The sequence below is a fragment of the Ambystoma mexicanum genome, chromosome 2q (genome assembly GCF_040938575.1).
Source record: "Ambystoma mexicanum isolate Mex_15411 chromosome 2q, UKY_AmexF1_1, whole genome shotgun sequence".
In the NCBI taxonomy this organism is placed as follows: Eukaryota; Metazoa; Chordata; class Amphibia; order Caudata; family Ambystomatidae; genus Ambystoma; species Ambystoma mexicanum.
Window position 1 is genome coordinate 149,946,811 of NC_090924.1, and position 21,723 is coordinate 149,968,533.

Below are 21,723 nucleotides of genomic sequence, written 5' to 3' on the forward strand. Positions count from 1 at the left end.
GAGGGCTTATGGAACATCCTATCACAAGAATCACCCCGGGGATCTGGGATCAGTTGAACAAGAAGCTCAAACTGGCACTGTGGCCGTCACCGCGGACCACCATCTTTCGTAATCCTGCATTCCCTCCGGGGATGGATTATAATAGGTTCAAACGGTGGATTGCTGGAGGGGTGAGAGAAATTGGAGATCTCTATGATGGGACTCAAATCAAATCATTCGAAGTTTGCCGTAGGGAGTTTGACTTACGAAAGAAGAATTTCTACACCTATCAGCAGTTGCAACACTGGGTGGGTGCACCAACGATAATGGAAGGGGCAACGAGGGACTTGACAGTGTGGGAAGGGCTGATGTCATTCAGAGAGAATAAGAGGGGCTTGATCTCTGTCATCTATAAGATCCTGTCAGAGAAGGAGGAGCAGGAGAACTGGGCAGTGAAAAATAAATGGGAGGCTGGACTGGGGAGGGTATTCATTGATAAGGAGTGGGGGCAAGCATTAAAGGAATGGTACAGCCCATACATCTCGGTACAACATCGGGAGCTGCAATATAAGTTGCTACATAGGTGGCACTGCACCCCGCAGAAGCTCCATAAAATGTACACCTCACACTCTTCATTGTGTTGGCAGGAATGTCGGGAGGAAAGAACAGAGCAATTCTGGTGGGGGTGTCCACAACTCAAGCATTTTTGGCAGGAGGTGAAGTCAAAGGCAGGCGGGATATTGGGGGCTGATCTAGAGTTGGATGGAGCTATGGTGGTCTTCAACATTCCGTCATGCGGGGACCACCAGACAGGAGTTTGAGCAGGAACTTTATGGGCAAATCTATTAATGAGCGCTAGACGCTGCATAGTGAGACAATGGAAGCAGAAGGATCTGCTATCCATTATACAATGGTACTGTGCAACCAGGGACACAGTTGGTGTGGATAAAATTACAGCGATAGTATGGGGCATGATGGGGAGGTTTGGCAAGGTTTGGTCGCCCTTTTTTACTTATGCACTTTGAGACTATACTCGTCTATACATCCCGAAAAGATTATGGACACTTGGGATATTACCGGAGGAAGAAGGTGTAGGATTCGGAGGGGACTGGAATCCCTAAACTAGAGGGCCGGGGGAGGTTGGAAATGTGGGGGGTTGACGCAGTTGTCATTAGAAACGTTGGTTGTTGGTAAGATCATGTGAGATGGGCCATGCAAACGTTCACTTATTGTACTTGTGTTTATCCATTTGCTAAAACAGATTTGGTTGAAAAAAAATGAACTTAATTAAATATAAACATAGCAGGTAAAAATAAATTCTAAAACTGAATTATACAAATGGAGGGAGGTGTGGAAGCCTACCAGCCAATCAAGAGGCTCAGAACGAGGGCATTACCACATGGTAAAACCCCCCTCGGAGCCTCCTCGTAAGCGCTAGACCGCTATCATCCACTGCCAGAAATCAGGTAAGTGCGGCTGTGCTCCATTTCCCCTCCTTCCTCCCACCCCAGCCTCAGTTTCTACATATCCCACCCATTCCCACACTGTCCCCACTTACCTTGGGCTCCTCCGCCTCTTGCCAGCGCCGGGAACACTGTTTCCGGCACATCTCCTTCTCGGCAATGGACTCCATGGAAAGGAAGATGGGACTAAGTGCAGTTCCGTTCTTCCTATTCCATGGTGGCCATCCTGTTTTGGAGTTTTTTTAAATTGAAAAACGGCAAACACACTGTTTCTCTACTTATAAAAAAAAATAACTTTTAGTATTCTGGTACAATGTGCTGGGATAATAATAGCAATACACTCCCCGCCCGGGATGTATTTCTTAAGTTTTCTTGCTACACATTTATGATATTATGTGTAGCGACCTCGTAAAGATAAAGGCTTGAGTCGACCCTGGGGGATAAGTGCATGTGACTTGAAATTTGTTGCAGATCTCTAAGCAAGCATTTAATGCACTGATTTATCTCACTGTTTTACCTATATAGATCTTTAAATACACATCTGTATAAATGCCCATTTGACCATAACTATTTTGAGTTAACAAAGAAACACTAGTATAGAGGGCCAGTAGCCAGGCATTTTTTATCTGCCGTACATTGGATGAAAAAGCTAGGAACTCCTGTTTAGGACCCTGATTCTAGAAACACGCAGATGCAGGGCATTGTTGGTGCGGGTGATGACTGGGTCCACAGAAACGGTATACCGTTGTTTCATCGTCAGGCAGTATTACGACTGCCTTTTAAACGTGAATACAATTATAAAAAAAGTCATCAAATTTTTTTGGGGGGTGGAAAAGGGTAGATAAGGGGTGGAGGGGTCCGAAATAGTTAAAAATAGGGGTGAGTGGGGGAGTTGGGGAGGTGGAACCCCCCTAAAAAAAAAAGAAGAAATTTGATGACATTTTTCGAAATGTTATACACGTTTAAAAGGCAGTCGTAATACTGCCCGGCGATGAAAGAACATAGAACCCACTGAAACATACAATATAGATCAATGAGTTGATTGAGTTTGATGGCTCTAAATCTATTGCATACTTAATTGAAGCAGGAACTAAAAATGAGGGAAGGCCAATGACAAACACTACGAGAGAGCTTAGTTATTCTTTAAATCAATATTTGACAATTAGAAATGTGTGGCTAGGTCCACAGAACGTATCCCAACACACAGCTATTAAGTTTGCCATTTATAACAATAATAATGTCTTATGTGTATTTTAATGTAGCACTTATTCTTGGATTTCCTACCACTTCAGACGTTATTCAAATTAAATGTGATAACCTCAGTTATCAGGGTTGATTTTTAGCCACTTGGATGACAGCTAGTCATTAATTGGTTCATGACTATGAGTAAGGGCTGATGTGCTCTCAAACACAGAAATGTGCAGATACATGTAGTTCACCATGGGATCTGCTGCGTGTTAGGTCATTCTGCCGCTGTGTGGATGTCGCTAGTAAACACACCGGTGGAGGCATTCCTCCCCCACCTCACTGGTTTGTAAAGGATAGGATTTTAGGTGATGAGGGATGCAGTGAGGGGTACGGGTTTGGGCACGGGAGTCTGGAGGGACTGTAAAAAAATGAAACAAAAAGAAAACATTGCCACCAGTAGGGTTAATTGCCAGTGGCATTCAAATGCCGGAAATATTGTTTAAAAAAAGGGCGAAAATGCTGCTCACTGGGCATCCAATCAATCACTGTGCCCAAAGGCTCACACGCCACATCTAGAAAATGATTTTAATTCTGAAGGGTTTGAAAGCAGTTTATAAGCCGCCCCAATCAATTTCATATTTTTATTTTTTCAGCCTGAAACCTTCTGATTTTGAAATGTGATCAGTAATTGCAATCTCAATTTTTCAATCTCAATAGAGCCTGAAGTGGTGTTTGCAAACCAAGAGAACTTGCAAAACGAGGTTAAGGCTGTCCTGATGCAGATTGCCACCCTGATGTGTGAGGTGTCGCAGGCCAAGACTGAAGTGAAATGGTACAAGGACAGCAAGCTGATCAGTGCCAGCAAGAGAGTGAAGGTGGAGTCCGATGGCAGATCCCGCCGGCTTGTGGTGGAGCAGGTGGACAAGAAGGATGCCGGGGAGTACAGTTGTGAGGCAGCCGGGCAGAAACTCATCTTCAAAGTCAGCGTCACTGGTATGTTCTAATCTTGATCACCTTCACAATAATAACTGTTATAACAATTGGAGTGAAGTCATGGTTTTATGTGACTAGAAGGATGAGCATACCATTAGATGTCCTTGCTTCTTCATTCGATTTAGGCACTGTATGAATAATTATTAGTTTTCTCACAACCTTTTATCTAAAAAAAAGGATCTTCTCGTATGTAATGGAGTCATAAGGTAGACAAATAAATGATAGTGTCAAAATAGAGACATTTTAAGGTACACATGTATATCTGAATGAAAGGGAACAATTGAATATAGTTGCGTATTTCAGTGTTTTCAGTGTATCTAGGGTTCTAGGAGAAAGTAGTGCAAAGAGAGAGGCAAGTGGGTTACTGAGGAGTAACCTCCCCATCTTCAAAGTTTTCAGCTGTTTCACTGTCAAAAATCAAAGTATTTTTCATTTTAAAATTGGCATGTCGACCTTTAGTGTATGTTGACCCTTTATTGTCTATCTGCTGATATGGAAATCTTCTTCTCGTATATATCAAAAGACACACAAGGCATGTCAACCTTTGTAACAAGGCAGTCTTTTGCTGTCTGACTGTCAATGAGGGGATCTTTTACAGTTGATCAAAAGACATAATATATTTGTTCCCCCGTCTTGAGCCGTTCTTAACTCTGCACCAGGACTAATTTTCACTTCATCCACATGCCTCCTGCCTCCACACGAGAGAGGCTATCTGTCTCGATTCCAAGTACAAGGTCCTCATCCTGGTCATTAAATCTATCACTGCCTCACTCCACCATCTAGAACAAACAGTCTCCCACTATCCATCAATCCGCCTGTCCCAGTCCTAAAACCTTTACTGCTTTACTGTCTGTAAACCCTTACGTACTCACTCCAGATTCCAAATACTTTTCTTCTTTGCACCACATGTTGGAATGCCCTCCCTCATTGGCCCTAGGTAAAGCATCACTGTCCGCGTTGGAAGAAAACCGTGAAACTGTGCCCGTCCACTGAGAAAGGGTATCACATGGGCCCAATCATGCACCCAATGGACGAATGTTCTTTGCTGATCTGCGTGCTTCACTTCTCTTTAGCCATCTCATCCTTTTGTAGAAGTAACCACCAGATGTTATATTTTTGTACAACCATATATTTAAGAGTTGACTAAACATCTTCTCAAAGACAAAAAAGACGAAAATCAGAAATGTTGTTCATTAGTATGAGAGCAAACCTGTTATTAGTTCAACCATTAATGGCATCATTCATCCAACACTGTTAATTTATTACAATTGTCCATAAAGCGGTCCATAGCCTTGTATTCCCCACAACTATGCATCTCGAAAGTTCAGTCGTCACTGTTCATTTATTATAATAATACATTGGAATGGTCATTGTCTTGGATTTCAAATCATTTGTGCATTTTGATCATAATTAAGTTAATTGTGATGCCTCCTCATTGAAAGCTTCTACTTTATCCTGGCTTCTGTGGTGCAAATGTGGAGATGTGTGGTGTACATATGATCATGCAAATTGTAACTTTTCTTTTAAATGTAGAAGGGTTTGGAAATTGCTGGTAACCTGGTTAGTGTGGAGCAAACATGTACCTGGAGTTATGTTAGCCACCACAGACCAGATGACGCCATAGAAACATACCTATGTGACAATAACTCTGCGTGTTTGGAAATGTATATAAAGATGCACTGGGACACCTCTAAAACACATTTGAAGAGCAGTGGGTCATATTTAATGGGCAAAAGGGTATCGTTTGCATCAATGCATGAGCTCGTCATGCTTCAGTGAATGCACCTGCTCACTGTTTGATGCCTGATATCTAGGAGCTAATTGTAGTTCCTGCTCATCATATCTTGATTTCAATTCCTGCACAGCCCACATTTTTTGTAAGGAAAAACCTTTGACAGTGCTGCAAATTCCAGCGTATTTAACTGGCTTTATTTATTTTGTTTGATAAAGTGCTTTGAAGGCACATATTAATAAACAGATGTAGTTTTCGGGCATATAAAACAAGGACAAACTTGTGAGAAGATGTTCAGTAGTTATTTTATTTAACTTGCATGTGTTAGGGAGAATTCTCTGTTTAGGCTGAATTTCCCTACCTAGTGAGTCCCCCAGCAGCTTTGCTGGATTTCTGGGGTTTCTTTTTTTCTCCTGCCAAGAGTGAGACTCTTTTTACCCTCACTCTTGGACATGTTGAAGTGTGTTTTCTTGGTTAAACCTTGTGTTGAATGGGCTATGGGGTCTTTTACTCCATAGGGCCTCATGTATTTTTGTGATGTGGGTTACACAGCACCCTCTGTGCCGTGACCCAGGGGTGTCCTAGGGACTCCCCAACATAGACTCCATACCCTGGGACTGACTACTGTCTCCCAGGGCATGTAAAGTCACCAAAGACTTTGCTAGTCTTGAATCCTGAACAGAACCAGTACAAACCATCATATTGTGGACGTACTGGCTGGGGCAATTCGATTGCCCCAGGGTCTGCTCGTCGAGGGGGCACGTCTCCGTCCCCCCTGATCGAGTTTTGGCTGGTGGCAGTGGAAACTACTTTTTATATTCGACCGCGAATATTTCCCTATGGGATTTCCCATTGTTTTAGGCTAACACATTTAATTATTTATTTACGGTAGCCTTAAACATACCGCCGGTTTATATATTTATTATTATAACTCCGGTTGGGACTTTTTGCCAAAACTTGATTCTAAAATGGCGTTGGCGTTCGCCTCTGTAACTCTGACCCAAAGTGGAGCCCTTTGTTCCACTTTTGGCGGGCTTCTCCACAGAAGCCCTCCAAAGTGGTGCCACTCTGTCTGGGGTACTTAGGAGGGGTGGAGGGGGATTTAGGCACCCTGGACTGAGTTACCTAGGTAACTCAAGTCGCACTCCGTCCTGATTGGCCCAAGTGGTGAGCCGGCCGGCTCACCACTTAGCATGTTTGAGTGACAGCTAGGCTGGGTGAATGGGGGTTTGCTGCATAAAAGCAGGGCTTTGGGGACTGGAACTTCAGAAGTCGCCACAGGACCAAGAATCCGACGAGGGAAGAGCTGAGCCGACCTGCTTCGACGACACCACCCGGTGGAGCCCTGCTGAACCGTCTCACCACTTTTTCCAACGACCGAGGAGAACTCTTAACGGAGTGGCTCCTTCCCTTGACTGGTGGGGACAACCAGTTTTCACCTTCTTTCCGTTCTTCGAGGTATCCCGTGGCCGCCTTGCCAGTGCCAAGCACCCCGGCAACCGGAACCCCACCACTTTTACCCCAACCGCGAAAGTCGGTACCACCCTTTAACCGGAGGACTCCGCGGCTGGTTTCTTCCCGGGCAGTGCAACGACCTTCTTCTTCTGCTCTTCAGCGAGATCTTCTTCTCCCCTGACCGACGTCGAGCCTTGCTGCCACTGCCTGGAACAACTGCCACCGCTGGAGGATCCTTTCCGCTTAAGGTACCGTGTTCCGCCTGGCTTCCCTTGCCACCGACTGTACGAGGTAGTTTTAGCCCTCGGCTTTCGATCCTGGGATTGCCTGGGACACTTTGGCTAAACTTTCTGAGCCTCTCTAACTCTTTTCCGAACTCTTTTGCAAGACTCTGAATCCCTACCAACTGTGTGATCTTGGGCACGTTTTCGCTCTGTCTGCTCTAAGAGTGGGCCCTGCTTAGTGACTTTTGCTCACCTGTGACTTTGTGCTTCTTTGAGCTTACCAAAAGTGTTCTTGACCTTAGAGTGGTGTGTTTATCCTAATTCTGCTCTTTTCCCTCCCTTCTTTAACCTACTAGAGTGTCATCTAACGTTAAGCGCTCACCTCTGTTTTAATTATGTGGTGTTAACCTAGAGTTGTCTAGATAGGAGTAAGGGTTGAATCTGCTTTCATTATAACTGTGTTTGAAGTGTTTTTACTATATTTTGCTAGAGTGATTTCAACTTATGTGTGTTTGATAAATAAATAACTATATACTTTTGAAACCAAGCTCTGGTCAGTGTTTGCTTGTGCTATTGTGCCTGAGTACATATTGTGTATACTTTGCATACTGCCTAACTCTTCTTGAGGGAAGTCTGACTGCTCAGCCACAGCTACCAGGTAAATCTGGGTGGTGCGGACTGCTACCAAGTGGGTTAACTGCTATACCTGTAGTCTTAAATCTTTTGCAGTGGTCCCCAAGGGAACTGCACAGGTTTCTGCCTAACACTGGTGTACAGCGGTGGGATTTGTATTAAGTATACATTTTAGTGTGCTTTAGATACCTTAGTGCAACTAACCACAAAGCTTAGCACTATAAAAGTGAACCTCTAACATGTCAGTTATAGAAAGCTATAGTCAAGAGTCCCTTGCAGCCAAAACTGCTGATTGTTTAAGAGTGCTCTGTAAACATAAGGACCTCCTGACTAAGGGCAAGAAAATGGAGCTGATTGAAAGATTGTTAGCTAACCAAAGTCTGGGTGAGGGTTCAGAGGAACCTACCACTCCAGCAACTGTAGATGACAGTATTGAAATTAACATGGAGCAAAATGTTGATGATTCTGAGGAAGAGTCAGAAGAGGAGGGTGAGGCTGTTGTGACTGTCCCCCCTAGGCCTCTGCCTGCTCTACCTGCTGTACCTACTGGGCCTTTACCAGGTCCCACATTTAGTCCTCAGTACTTTGAACTGGAGAAAATGAAACTAGAATTGGAGTATAAGAAACTGAATGCTCAAACTGACAAAGAACTAAGGCTAAGGGAAATGGAGCTCAAGTATGAGCTAGAAATGAAGAAATTATCTGTTGAGAATGCTTCTCTCTCTGGCTCCTCTAGAAGTTCCAGTCCTAAAAGACCCCGGATGCCTAAAGAATTGGTTGGTATGTATGAGCCTAAGTTGGATGTGTTGGATTGGTTGTCTCTGTTTGAATATAATCATGGGCTCCAGAACATCACAGGAAATGACTTACTCACCTGGTTGTTCTCTAGGCTTCCCCCTGTTGCAACTGATGTGGTAATGGAGATGGGGGAGGAGGATAAGAAGGACTATGAATGTGTGAAACTAGCTTTGATAGCTAGGTTTGGGAAGACCCCTTCCCAGTATCTTAAGAGGTTTAGGAGCCTCAAAAAGCATGATGGTACCCCTTGGGCTACCTGGGTGAGTGAAGGGTTGAAAAACTTAGAGGGATGGATTAAGGGTTACAAGGTGAACACTTATGAAGGTATGAAGAATTTGTTTATGTTGGAGACTATTTATGATGCCTGCTCTCCTGAGCTCAGACAACACTTGGCTGATTCCAAGGAATTAGATTCCCGGAAACTAGCTAAGGCTGCTGACTTGTGGGTTGCCAACAGGGCCACTCACAAGGATTCTGGGGTAACTCAGAAAAAGGATGGGGAGAGACAGCCTAAAAAGGACTCCAAAGAGAATTCAAATACTACAACTTCCAAAGAGGGCCCCAAACAAAACTATAAGGGTAAGCCACAAGGGAAACCGAATCAGGCTAGTGTACCTTCTGGTCCCAGACCAGAAGGAGGTCAGAACAAGCCTCCATTCCAGCGAGCCTTTGGCTCATGCTTTGTTTGTAAGGCTACTGACCATGTGAAAGGAGATCCCAGATGTAAGGGTAAACCTTCAGGGGTCCAACTTGCCTCCTTAGCCTTCGCTCCAGAAGAGGAAGTACATATGGCAAGTGGAAACTTTCTATTACTGGCTGATGAACCCACTGGAGTCTCAGCTAGTGTTTCTTTAGTCTCTCTGGGGTTGTGGGAACAACAGAATTTAGATGTATATAACTCTATCCCAGATAATACTAAAGAGTATTATAAGGACAGTGTCCAGGTGAATGGCCAAGAGACTCCTGCCATTAGGGACACTGGGGCCAGCATAACTGTGGTGGATGAATCATTTTTCAAGGCAGAGGATGTTGCTAAGGCACCCAAATGCCTCACCAAGTTAGCTGGTGGGCCTGTGCAGATGTGTCCCCAGTTACCAGTTCTCATCCAATGTAATGATATGGCTGTAAAAATACCTGTCAGTGTACAATGTGAAGTGCCAGGTAGGGTTCTGTTGGGTAATGACCTCAAAGCTCTTGGAGTTGTATCTCATACCCCCAGACCCCCTAGCAAAAGGTTACAGGAGCTCACAAAACCTGCAAGAGAGAAAACCCTGAGAGGGTTATCTCAGGAGATGATGACAGAAATCACTCCTCTCCCACTGGAGCAACTTACTGCAGTAACTACCAGATCAGGAGCAAAGGGGCAACCCAAGACTCCTAGGAAAAAGCCAGCAGCAAGCACTCCAGTGCTTCCAACAAGGACTTCCCCTAGGTTGTCCAAAGTTACACCTGTAACTCCACCTCCAGCTGAGGCTGAGAGGGAGGTACAACCCTGTGTGGTTGAGCTAGACTCTGAGGAAGAGCTAGAAGGAGGCCCCAACCTTATTGGAGATTTGGACCCTGAGGACCATCCTGAGCTGCAGTCTTTACTGGCAGAAGGTGGGCCTAGCAGGGCAGCTTTTCGTAAGGGGCAAAGAGAATGTCCAACTCTGGAAGGTCTCCGCCACCAGGCAGCTTCTCAAGCTGATGGGCAAGAGCCTGGGAAGTATAGGTTACACTGGGAAGATGGCCTCTTCTACAGTGAACCCACTGAGTCTGAACCTGTGGACTACAAACGCCTTGTAGTCCCACAAGAGAACAGACAACAGTTCTTACAACTAGCCCATGAGATACCTTTGGCTGGTCACTTGAGTTTCAAGAAGACCAAGGAAAGGCTCTCACTCTACTTTTATTGGCCAAAGATGGGGGCTGAAGTAGATAGATATTGTAAGAGCTGCCATACCTGCCAGACTTCTGGTAAGGTTGGTTCCAAGAATGTGGCACCTTTAGTGCCTCTCCCAGTTGTGGGAGTCCCATTTGAGAGGGTAGGGATTGACATTGTTGGTCCCCTTGATCCTCCAACCTCCTCAGGCAACAGGTTTATACTTGTTGTAGTAGACCATGCTACTAGGTACCCTGAGGCAATTCCTATGAGGACTGTTACAGCTCCGGCTGTGGCTAAGGCCCTCCTTGGTATTTTTACCAGGGTTGGGTTTCCTAAGGAGGTAATCTCTGACAGGGGGTCAAACTTTATGTCCCACTAAATGAAAGCCATGTGGAAAACCTGTGGAGTTACTTACAAGTTCTCAACAGCATACCACCCTCAGACAAACGGGTTGGTTGAAAGGTTTAACAGAACCATGAAGAGCATGATAGGTGCTTTAGAGGAACCCCTTAAGAAAAAATGGGACCTTCTACTGCCATGCCTGCTCTTTGCTTATAGAGAAGTCCCTCAGGAGGGAGTAGGTTATTCTCCCTTTGAGCTTCTCTATGGCCATCCGGTCAGAGGTCCATTGGCCCTGATTAAGGAGGGGTTGGAAGGTGCTCCTCCCCTCAAGCCAGTCAGAGTGACTGACTATGTGATAGGTCTCCGGAGGAGAATGTCACACATGATGGCAGAAGCAAGTGACAACTTGAAAGCTGGTCAAGCTCTGGTCAAACATTGGCATGACCAGAAGGCTAACATGGTTGAGTTTACTCAAGACCAGCTAGTTCTAGTTATGCTCCCAACAAGGCAGAGAGCCTTGCAAGACAAGTGGATGGGACCCTTCAAGATTGTGGGAAAGCTTGGAGAGGTCAACTATCTGGTGGATCTGGGCAGACCCAGGGAAGCTCCCAGAGTCTTCCACACCAACAGACTAAAAGCATACATCTCCAGACCTGACGTAGGAGCCTTGCTTCTAGCTTCAGCTGCAGAGGAGGAAGAGAGTGAATCTCTCCCTGATCTCCTCAGAGGGGTGCCTTTAGATGAAAAAGTCGAAGGAGTTAATCTCTCTTCAGACCTGACACCTGAGCAACAAGAGGAGTGCAAATCTATGTTAAATCAGTTTGCCTCCCTGTTCTCACTGTCACCAGGCTTGACCCCTTGGGGCCAGCATGAGATACTCACTGGTGACTGTCTGCCAGTCAAAGGCAGAGGGTACAGAATGTCAGAACATATCAGAACCCACATCAAAGGAGAGGTCAAGAAGATGCTTGATCTCGGGGTAATAGAACCCTCTACTAGTCCATGGTCTAGCCCAGTTGTGTTAGTACCAAAGGCAGGATCCAAAGACTTGAGATTCTGTGTGGACTATAGAGCTCTAAATGCAGTCACCAAGACTGATGCCCACCCTTTGCCCAGGACAGATGAGTTGGTGGATAAACTTGGTGCAGCCAAGTACCTCAGCACATTTGACCTTACGTCAGGCTATTGGCAAATAGCCCTGACAGACCATGCCAAGGAGAAAACTGCATTTTCAACCCCAGTTGGCTTGTACCAGTTTAAGGTCATGCCTTTTGGACTAAAAAATGCACCTGCCACATTCCAAAGGATGGTGAACCAGGTTCTGGCTGGGATGGAAGATTTCTGCATGGCATACTTGGATGACATTGCAGTCTTCAGCCACTCCTGGGAAGAACATGTGAACCACCTAGGACATGTGTTGCAGGCTCTGGAACAGGCCCATTTGACAATCAAAGCCAGTAAGTGCCAGATTGGTCAAAGTAAAGTGGTCTACCTTGGACATGAGGTAGGAGGTGGAGAAATAAGGCCTTTGCCCAGCAAGATTGGAGCTGTGCAAAATTGGACAACACCAACTACTCAAACCCAAGTGAGAGCTTTTCTAGGCCTCACTGGATATTACAGGAATTTCATTGAGAACTATGGGACCATAGCTTCTCCACTGAATGTAATCTCCTCTCCCAAATTCCCTAAAAAGGTAAAATGGAATGAGGAGTGCAATCAGGCCTTTGAAAAACTGAAGAGAGCTCTTTGCCAAGCTCCAGTATTGAGAGCTCCTGACTACCACCAACCTTTCATTGTACAAACTGATGCTTCCAATGTAGGTATAGGTGCAGTTCTAAGCCAACTGGATGAGAAGGGTAGGGAGCACCCCATTTGCTTCATCAGTAGGAAACTGAAGGATCCTGAGACAAGGTGGGCAACTATCGAAAGAGAATGCTTTGCTATTGTGTGGGCACTGAAGAAGTTTAGGCCATACTTGTATGGTTCTACTTTTGTTATTCAGACTGACCACCAACCCTTGAGATGGTTAATGCAAATGAAAGGGGAAAATCCAAAACTATTGAGATGGTCAATCTGCCTGCAAGGGTTTGATTTCACCATTGAGCACAGGTCAGGGTGTCACCATCAAAATGCTGATGGACTCTCTAGGATGTATATCATCGACTAGAGGTATGAGGTTCATCCAGGAGTGGATTAAATCCTCCTGTCCCTTAGTCTGGGGGGGGCGAGTGTTAGGGAGAATTCTCTGTTTAGGCTGAATTTCCCTACCTAGTGAGTCCCCCAGCAGCTTTGCTGGATTTCTGGGGTTTCTTTTTTTCTCCTGCCAAGAGTGAGACTCTTTTTACCCTCACTCTTGGACATGTTGAAGTGTGTTTTCTTGGTTAAACCTTGTGTTGAATGGGCTATGGGGTCTTTTACTCCATAGGGCCTCATGTATTTTTGTGATGTGGGTTACACAGCACCCTCTGTGCCATGACCCAGGGGTGTCCTAGGGACTCCCCAACATAGACTCCATACCCTGGGACTGACTACTGTCTCCCAGGGCATGTAAAGTCACCAAAGACTTTGCTAGTCTTGAATCCTGAACAGAACCAGTACAAACCATCATATTGTGGACGTACTGGCTGGGGCAATTCGATTGCCCCAGGGTCTGTTCGTCGAGGGGGCACGTCTCCGTCCCCCCTGATTGAGTTTTGGCTGGTGGCAGTGGAAACTACTTTTTATATTCGACCGCGAATATTTCCCTATGGGATTTCCCATTGTTTTAGGCTAACACATTTAATTATTTATTTACGGTAGCCTTAAACATACCGCCGGTTTATATATTTATTATTATAACTCCGGTTGGGACTTTTTGCCAAAACTTGATTCTAAAATGGCGTTGGCGTTCGCCTCTGTAACTCTGACCCAAAGTGGAGCCCTTTGTTCCACTTTTGGCGGGCTTCTCCACAGAAGCCCTCCAAAGTGGTGCCACTCTGTCTGGGGTACTTAGGAGGGGTGGAGGGGGATTTAGGCACCCTGGACTGAGTTACCTAGGTAACTCAAGTCGCACTCCGTCCTGATTGGCCCAAGTGGTGAGCCGGCCGGCTCACCACTTAGCATGTTTGAGTGACAGCTAGGCTGGGTGAATGGGGGTTTGCTGCATAAAAGCAGGGCTTTGGGGACTGGAACTTCAGAAGTCGCCACAGGACCAAGAATCCGACGAGGGAAGAGCTGAGCCGACCTGCTTCGACGACACCACCCGGTGGAGCCCTGCTGAACCGTCTCACCACTTTTTCCAACGACCGAGGAGAACTCTTAACGGAGTGGCTCCTTCCCTTGACTGGTGGGGACAACCAGTTTTCACCTTCTTTCCGTTCTTCGAGGTATCCCGTGGCCGCCTTGCCAGTGCCAAGCACCCCGGCAACCGGAACCCCACCACTTTTACCCCAACCGCGAAAGTCGGTACCACCCTTTAACCGGAGGACTCCGCGGCTGGTTTCTTCCCGGGCAGTGCAACGACCTTCTTCTTCTGCTCTTCAGCGAGATCTTCTTCTCCCCTGACCGACGTCGAGCCTTGCTGCCACTGCCTGGAACAACTGCCACCGCTGGAGGATCCTTTCCGCTTAAGGTACCGTGTTCCGCCTGGCTTCCCTTGCCACCGACTGTACGAGGTAGTTTTAGCCCTCGGCTTTCGATCCTGGGATTGCCTGGGACACTTTGGCTAAACTTTCTGAGCCTCTCTAACTCTTTTCCGAACTCTTTTGCAAGACTCTGAATCCCTACCAACTGTGTGATCTTGGGCACGTTTTCGCTCTGTCTGCTCTAAGAGTGGGCCCTGCTTAGTGACTTTTGCTCACCTGTGACTTTGTGCTTCTTTGAGCTTACCAAAAGTGTTCTTGACCTTAGAGTGGTGTGTTTATCCTAATTCTGCTCTTTTCCCTCCCTTCTTTAACCTACTAGAGTGTCATCTAACGTTAAGCGCTCACCTCTGTTTTAATTATGTGGTGTTAACCTAGAGTTGTCTAGATAGGAGTAAGGGTTGAATCTGCTTTCATTATAACTGTGTTTGAAGTGTTTTTACTATATTTTGCTAGAGTGATTTCAACTTATGTGTGTTTGATAAATAAATAACTATATACTTTTGAAACCAAGCTCTGGTCAGTGTTTGCTTGTGCTATTGTGCCTGAGTACATATTGTGTATACTTTGCATACTGCCTAACTCTTCTTGAGGGAAGTCTGACTGCTCAGCCACAGCTACCAGGTAAATCTGGGTGGTGCGGACTGCTACCAAGTGGGTTTACTGCTATACCTGTAGTCTTAAATCTTTTGCAGTGGTCCCCAAGGGAACTGCACAGGTTTCTGCCTAACAGCATGCCATACTGCTGATTATCAATTCATTTGCGCACACATGAATGAACATCAAGCAGGCATTCAATTGTATACATTAGTGCCAACAGTAGATCTTACCCTAATTAAGCAGGATCACTAACCGGTTATCTGCACCTGCACCGTCTGATCAATACATATGTCTACCATGTGTCACCATACTGTTAATTTCTTGCAAAAAACAGGCAAGTGCTTTCCCAGTCGAAATTTCCTTGAATAAGGACTAACTGTACCATCTTTTATTAGCAAACAGTGTAGTTTATTTATAGGTAGTTTGAACTGTCATCAACATTTTCAATGCCTAAATGACTGCCTGTATTATGGGATACTTGCAACCAAATACCTAAACATCCAAAGATTAATGCAATCCCTTAAAGTTCGAATCACAATCTCGTGTTGTGTACGTTGTTGTCAACTGCTGTCAACCCGGTGACTCATGCCTCGTGGACATGGACTCCTGGATGATGAGAAACCGATTGAAATTTACCCTAACCAAAACTAAGCGTATGATTTACTGTACCACTTAAGCAAGTTTCACACCAATCCCCTGCCCCGAAGAAACGGAACCCTGCTCTCTGACTACAGCAATGGTCAGAAATCCAACTCCAACTATGACGCATCATGCCCTGATTGACGTTCACACACAGGACAATGGCAGTGATTGCCCTCATATTCTCAAGACTGGATTAGGCCTTCACTTGGGGATCCCAGCTTACCTCCTCAAGAGGCCACAAAGAGTCTAAAATGCGGCAGCTATACTTCTCCTCAGATATAGCAAACACTACATTGAGTTACGCTCAAGTGCACCCCACTCTTTCCATGGCATAGGCCCAGAATCCATTGCAACTAAATTAATGATTTACTAGCCAACAAGATCAGTTCAATCCAGCAGTGGTGCCCTATTAACATGGCCTACTTTTAATTGGAAACAGTGTATATGATCTTCCTTTTCCTTCCTCTAAATCAAACTCTGAAATGTTCTGCCCCAAACCCCTGTACACAGAGTAAGACTGCCTGACCTTCTGAAAAGAGCTGAAAATATTGCTTGCATGAGACCAGGACTAATGCGGGGGCAGATTCATTTGGATCAGGCTCCACACAGCTAAATGGAATCAAACAAACACACCCTTCTAGCCAAATCAGAATGTCAAGACTATCTCCAACAAGCTCTACAACCAAACAAGCAGTGAAACAACACTAGACTGGCTATCCTAATTGACATCAGCATAAAATGAGAACAACTTCAACCAACATGTACCCACTCAGACTAACACTTGCCGGATGAAACCTCTTTGGCCTAATTCACACAAAAATACCACAAACCAACAACTAAATCAACCACCAAAGGACTTCCGAATAACGGACACATTTGGGTTTTTCACCATACAAACTCTCAAACTGAATTGGAACAATACTGTCATGAACTTGCTATGGACCAGTACACAAAGCACAATGGCAGGGGTTTGGGAGGTCAGGCTCATTTGGTCCAATCTCCCTGTAATCCTTGATCAAAAATCAGGACAGACACACACTTTGCCAACAGAGGCCATAATCAAATACTCGGACACAGGAGATATCCAGAACCAATTGATTCGCTCTCACCTAACCTCCCCATCCCCTTCAAACTTACTCATGATTTCCACTATTCCTAACTTACACTCACCACAACAGCAGCTAACCAGCTCCTTGCAGCACTGATCAACTAATCAATGTCACCATCTTCCTTCGGGATGAATCACACACCTATGTTCCTGTTCCAGCACATTACCCAAGTAGCATCCGACCAACACTCAGGATTCGGGCACTGCAAGCATCGGTGCTGTAGGCTTCATGCTTCCATTTACTTCTACCCTACTATTAATAACTCCACCCTGCTCCTTTCCTTGCAGAGCCATGTACAGTGAGGCTGCCCAAGACCATTTTACAGTACATTACAAAAGAATCATGTTATCTTGGGCCCCACACCTTGGCAAATGGAGGTGCCCCCTTTCTAGAAATTAAATCAGCAATGACAAATTAATGAGTGTTTTTTCTTTCTTCCCTTTCTCACACCCCAAACTTTAGGTTACAAAAAAAGCCAACAAACATTTAAATCTCCACTATCACCCATGTGATTAAAAGGAAAAGCCATTTTCATATCTTTGAAGTCAGAGGAAGAGAGTAACCTAAAATGCAAGACTCATAGCTTTTGAACAGGCATGCAAGCACCCCTTAAAATGTGGGTGTCTCTTTGAACCTCATTAGGGAGTTGCTACTGCTTTCCATGGTCAGGGATAGGAGTTACAAGGTATACGCCAGTAATATGGAGAGTTTCCCACAAATCTTAACCCAGGAAGAAATCCATATTGCCAAAAATGCCAAACAAATGTGTGACTGACTGAAAGTAATATTTTACACAGATGAACAATTACCAATCCCTTAGTTCACTAGGGAAAACGCAAGTTGGCTCTTAGATCAGAGGAAAAACTCCCCCAGGACTTAAATTAAATGGAACATTTCTGAATCAATAAGAATATTGAAAATTAAGGAGGAATGCTTAGATGAGAGGTCATTTTACACTATAAAGACAAAAAGGCATTTAAATGGTGTTTTCGAATGTATTACATTTAGTGAATTCCTAATGGCAAAATCAGGCATGAAGCTCTGTGCTGCTTTCCTCCTTTGAGTTTCTGTCCATACTCTTAGTCTCTCCTCCTTTATCCCATCCCCAAATATTGAAATACAGATTTGATGAGAATGAGCTAAAAGCAGTCCTTGGGTACCAGGTATCTCCCAGTAAACTGGATCCACCTCTAGAGAATAGGACCTAGTTTCTAGCAATCCACACATCTTTTTTTGCTTTATAATATTTTTTTTATTGATTTGGCTGATAAAAATGAAACTTTCAATTAAAATGTACAGGTTGATCATTCATATATATTTGTCACAATTACAAAAACACAAAAATTAAAGAAAAGACAAACAAACTCATAATTCACTTACGCAATTGATGACAAACTTCCACATCATTAAAATAACAGTTTTGCTTATTAACTCATAGGCGTCGCTACTAATATTCTGTTAGGTACCCAGCTTACATGTAAATCGACCCAACATTCACTTTTAAACAAGGCTTTACTACAAGGCATTAATCCAGACGACAAGCAGTTATACATCTGCCAGATCAAACAACAGATTTCTGTATCAGTAAAATGACCACTAGCTTGTTTAACTCATTAGAGACACTATTGGAATTCAGCATGTGGACACAATTTACGTTTGTACATCTATTTAACAACCATAAATATGGGGGGCTCTGTTGAGCAGCCCAAAAATGGCCGCCTAGCCTCTGTGCTCCGTGAGGCGACGACACCAATCCGGCAAAACCAGCGGACTGCTGTGCCATCATTACCCTAAACTGGCCCTTATTGTTCCTGACATAGTTCTGCCTGCCCTGTCTTAATCCTGATGCCCATCAGACTCTGGGAGACCCGGGGCGATGAGCAACCGCCCTGGGCCCTACGGCGCGAGTTGATCCCCGGCGCTGCTTGGAGCCGGGCCTGCACCGCCTCGATTGCTGAGGCGGAGGTCCGCACCTGCTGCCCCCGACGCACTCGGTCTGGCCCGCCTGTATTCCACACTGCCGCTGAGCACGTGTATGCGGCTGTGATCCCCCCCCCCCCTGGGGTTGCGGCGTTCCATCCAGCTGGTTGTGTTGTGCTGGGGGCCTGGGACCGCATCTGGCCTGCCGTTGGCGGCCGCCCCCTGCGGGCTTGTGGCGCCGGGGCCCGGCTCTGCTGCCTGCCCAGCGGGCCGTTCTGCTGAGCGGGGGCTGCGCCTGGGGCTCCTGCGCCTGGCGCCGCGTGACGGTGCTGGGCCTGCGCCCCCCCCACCTGGACACTATTCACATTGGACGGCGGCGACGCTGGACCTGGCGACACCACCCCGCGGGCTGGGATCCACCCCCGCGGGGCAGGTGAGGAGTTGTGGGGGGGTGAGCCATTACGGGGGCCTCCACATTGACTTTCACTCACTGGTGCCCCTCATCGATCCTGTTTTGGTGTGGCCACCCTGCCTGGGGGTGTGTGAATTACGTGGGGGCTGCCCACGCCACTATCAACCCCTCATATTACCTGCTTTGGACCTTGGTGCCTGCCACATTTGTTCTTCCCGGCCCCAGTGGCGCATGAACCCTTGAGGGGCCTGCATGACCTCGGGCCCTATCTACTACATTACGTGACAGCCTGGGGGCCTGCGGGGTCACTCTTTCAACAGCACTCCACAGTTGGCCTGCGGACCTCATACCTCGGCCATGATATTCTTAATTTCCCCAATCGTGTAGCAATATAATACACCTCTACACTGGCATTTCCATTAATGAGGGGCTGCACGCGCTTCGGGCCCTGCTTTGCCTCCACTGCAGCCATACCATACTGTTCCTCCCACGCGACCCCGCTGCAGCCGCCAGCCACCCCTACTGTTGGGCTACCATTGAGGCTTGGTCTGCTGGGCTCTACTACGCAGCGCTAACACCCTGTCTGCCACGCTGTGCCAGGCCTGAATGGCTGTGACACCCTTGCATCCTTCTCTATATATGTGATGCCTAACAAAGCCAGAGGAACCAACAAGGTGGGGGCCATGGACAAGTTCGCTAAGGCGACCCCGCGAGTAGAGACGGAGTCTACAGCATCTACCCATGCGGAACCCGAGTCTGAACCCGCGCCCCATTCCAGTGCACTGACCCCTGATTTTACGGCAATGTTGGAGTCAATGGCCAAGAACTTTGCCTCATTTCACGAAAAACTGGACGATATTAATGCCAACGTCGCCTCCCTTAAATCCCGGGTCGACCAGGCGGGAACAAGGATAAGCGAGGTGGAAAACAGAATTGTGGCTAACGAGGATCAACTCCACACCTTGCAGGACGCTGTGGCCACCCTGACACGCGACATGAAGGTGGTGAGGTCAAAGTGCGATGACCTTGAATCCCGCTCGCGTAGAAACAACGTGCGCATAATTGGGGTCCCCGAAAATGCTCTGAAGGGGTGCATGGAGTTGGCAGTCAAAAATCTACTTAAAGACCTATTGGGGAACCCTGCACTATCCCCTTTCTTTACAGTCGAGCAAGCTCATCGGGCCCTGTCCCCGCGTCCCAGGCCGGGAGATTTCCCCAGACCCATCATCGCCAGGATTCTCAATTATAGGGACCGGGACCTCATCCTACGCCTATCGCGCGAGAAGGGTGACCTACGCCTCGACTCAAACATCATTCGGATATTCCCTGACTTCTCCGTTGAGGGTGCAGCAGTAGAGACGTCAATTCCTGGGAGTCAAAAAACTGCTACGTGAACGCAATGTCCCGTACGCCATCCTCTATCCAGCCAGGCTCAAAATTAACTTCAAAGAAAAGCTGTTTCTTTTTACTGTGCCTGAGGAGGCTGTTAAATTTATAGAGTCACAGATACCATTGCCTAATCCCAACGGCGACCCTGTGGTTGATGACGGAACTCAGTCCACTTCGCATCTCAGCTATTTGTTTATTATTGCTTGTTCCTGTATGTGCTGATAGTAATATAGCTTTATTGGCTCACCACTTGGCACACATTGAATATTGGTGTTGATCACCTATGCATTGTTTACCACCTGGGACAGGGGGCTGCCCCCCACCATGCATACCGGCCTAATACTATTGAATGCTCCACTTGTTGGTTGTCGATCCACTTGAATCTACAGGCCCGGATTTGGAGTGCAGGGCGCAGTGGGCCTTCCCCCCGGTCAGCATAATCCCCTCCTCTTACTCTCCCGGGCCCGGCCCGCTTGTACCGGGTGTGATTTGCATGCATATGTGTTGTCTAAGGCACCGCTGGTAACCTATTGTCATTCCTATTCTTCCAAGTGTCCGCCACACAGCAACGGCGCACCCCACTGCGATGGCAATGTTTAATGTTGTTAATTTGAAGTTGGATGTTGGCCCCGGTTGGGCCGGTGGGATCGCGGACCCATGTTGGGAACCGCCTGTTGTCCCCTTTTCCATGGGACATGTTAGTACTAATGGGTGGGGGTGGGGGGTAACACTGCCTGCTTGGGTGGGGTGGTGCGGGAGGGGGGTGGAGTGGGTTTGACGTGTGTTAGAGAAAAAGGCAGAGGCAGATTGGCAGACCACAGTGCATCGGGGGGCCCCAGTGGGGGCAGCCTCTGCCCTGAATTCACTTTACAACAACTGTGGTGGGATGTTACTTAGATCATTAAAATGCCTGTAACGGTGATATCCTGGAATGTGCGGGGCCTGAGCAATTACCCCAAGGCTCGTAAAATCATGGCGTACGCCAACAGACATGGTTGTAAAACACTGCTCTTGCAGGAGACACATTCAACGGGCCCTCTGACCAATAGTATAGCGCCAACATGGGGTCCACACAGATATTTCACCTCATATTCCACGTGCGCAAGAGGGGTATTGACGATGATCCATAAATCCCTTAAGTTTGTTCTCCACAAGAGCTATATTGACCCCGAGGGGAGCATTGTATTGCGCCATAGCCACCAAAGATTACTTGTTGGTGAATACCTACGGCCCCAATGTTGGCTCTCCCGATTTTGTTGACCAGGTGGTATCCATATTGCTAGGTTACGTCGGGGTGCAGCTCATCTGGGGTGGAGATATGAACTTTATACTGGATACCTCAATGGATAGGACCGGCACG

General features: G+C 46.5%; 1 protein-coding gene across 12 annotated transcripts in view; it reads left to right on the forward strand.

The window, feature by feature from the left end:
• The window catches only part of OBSCN (obscurin, cytoskeletal calmodulin and titin-interacting RhoGEF), a 3,169,051-nt gene that overhangs the window by 699,190 nt on the left and 2,448,138 nt on the right, over positions 1-21,723 (forward strand). For all 12 annotated transcript variants that reach the window (XM_069647058.1, XM_069647065.1, XM_069647061.1 and 9 more), the window contains one exon: positions 3,348-3,623. In XM_069647058.1, the coding sequence (XP_069503159.1) occupies positions 3,348-3,623 (276 nt within the window). The remainder of the gene's footprint in view (positions 1-3,347; positions 3,624-21,723) is intronic.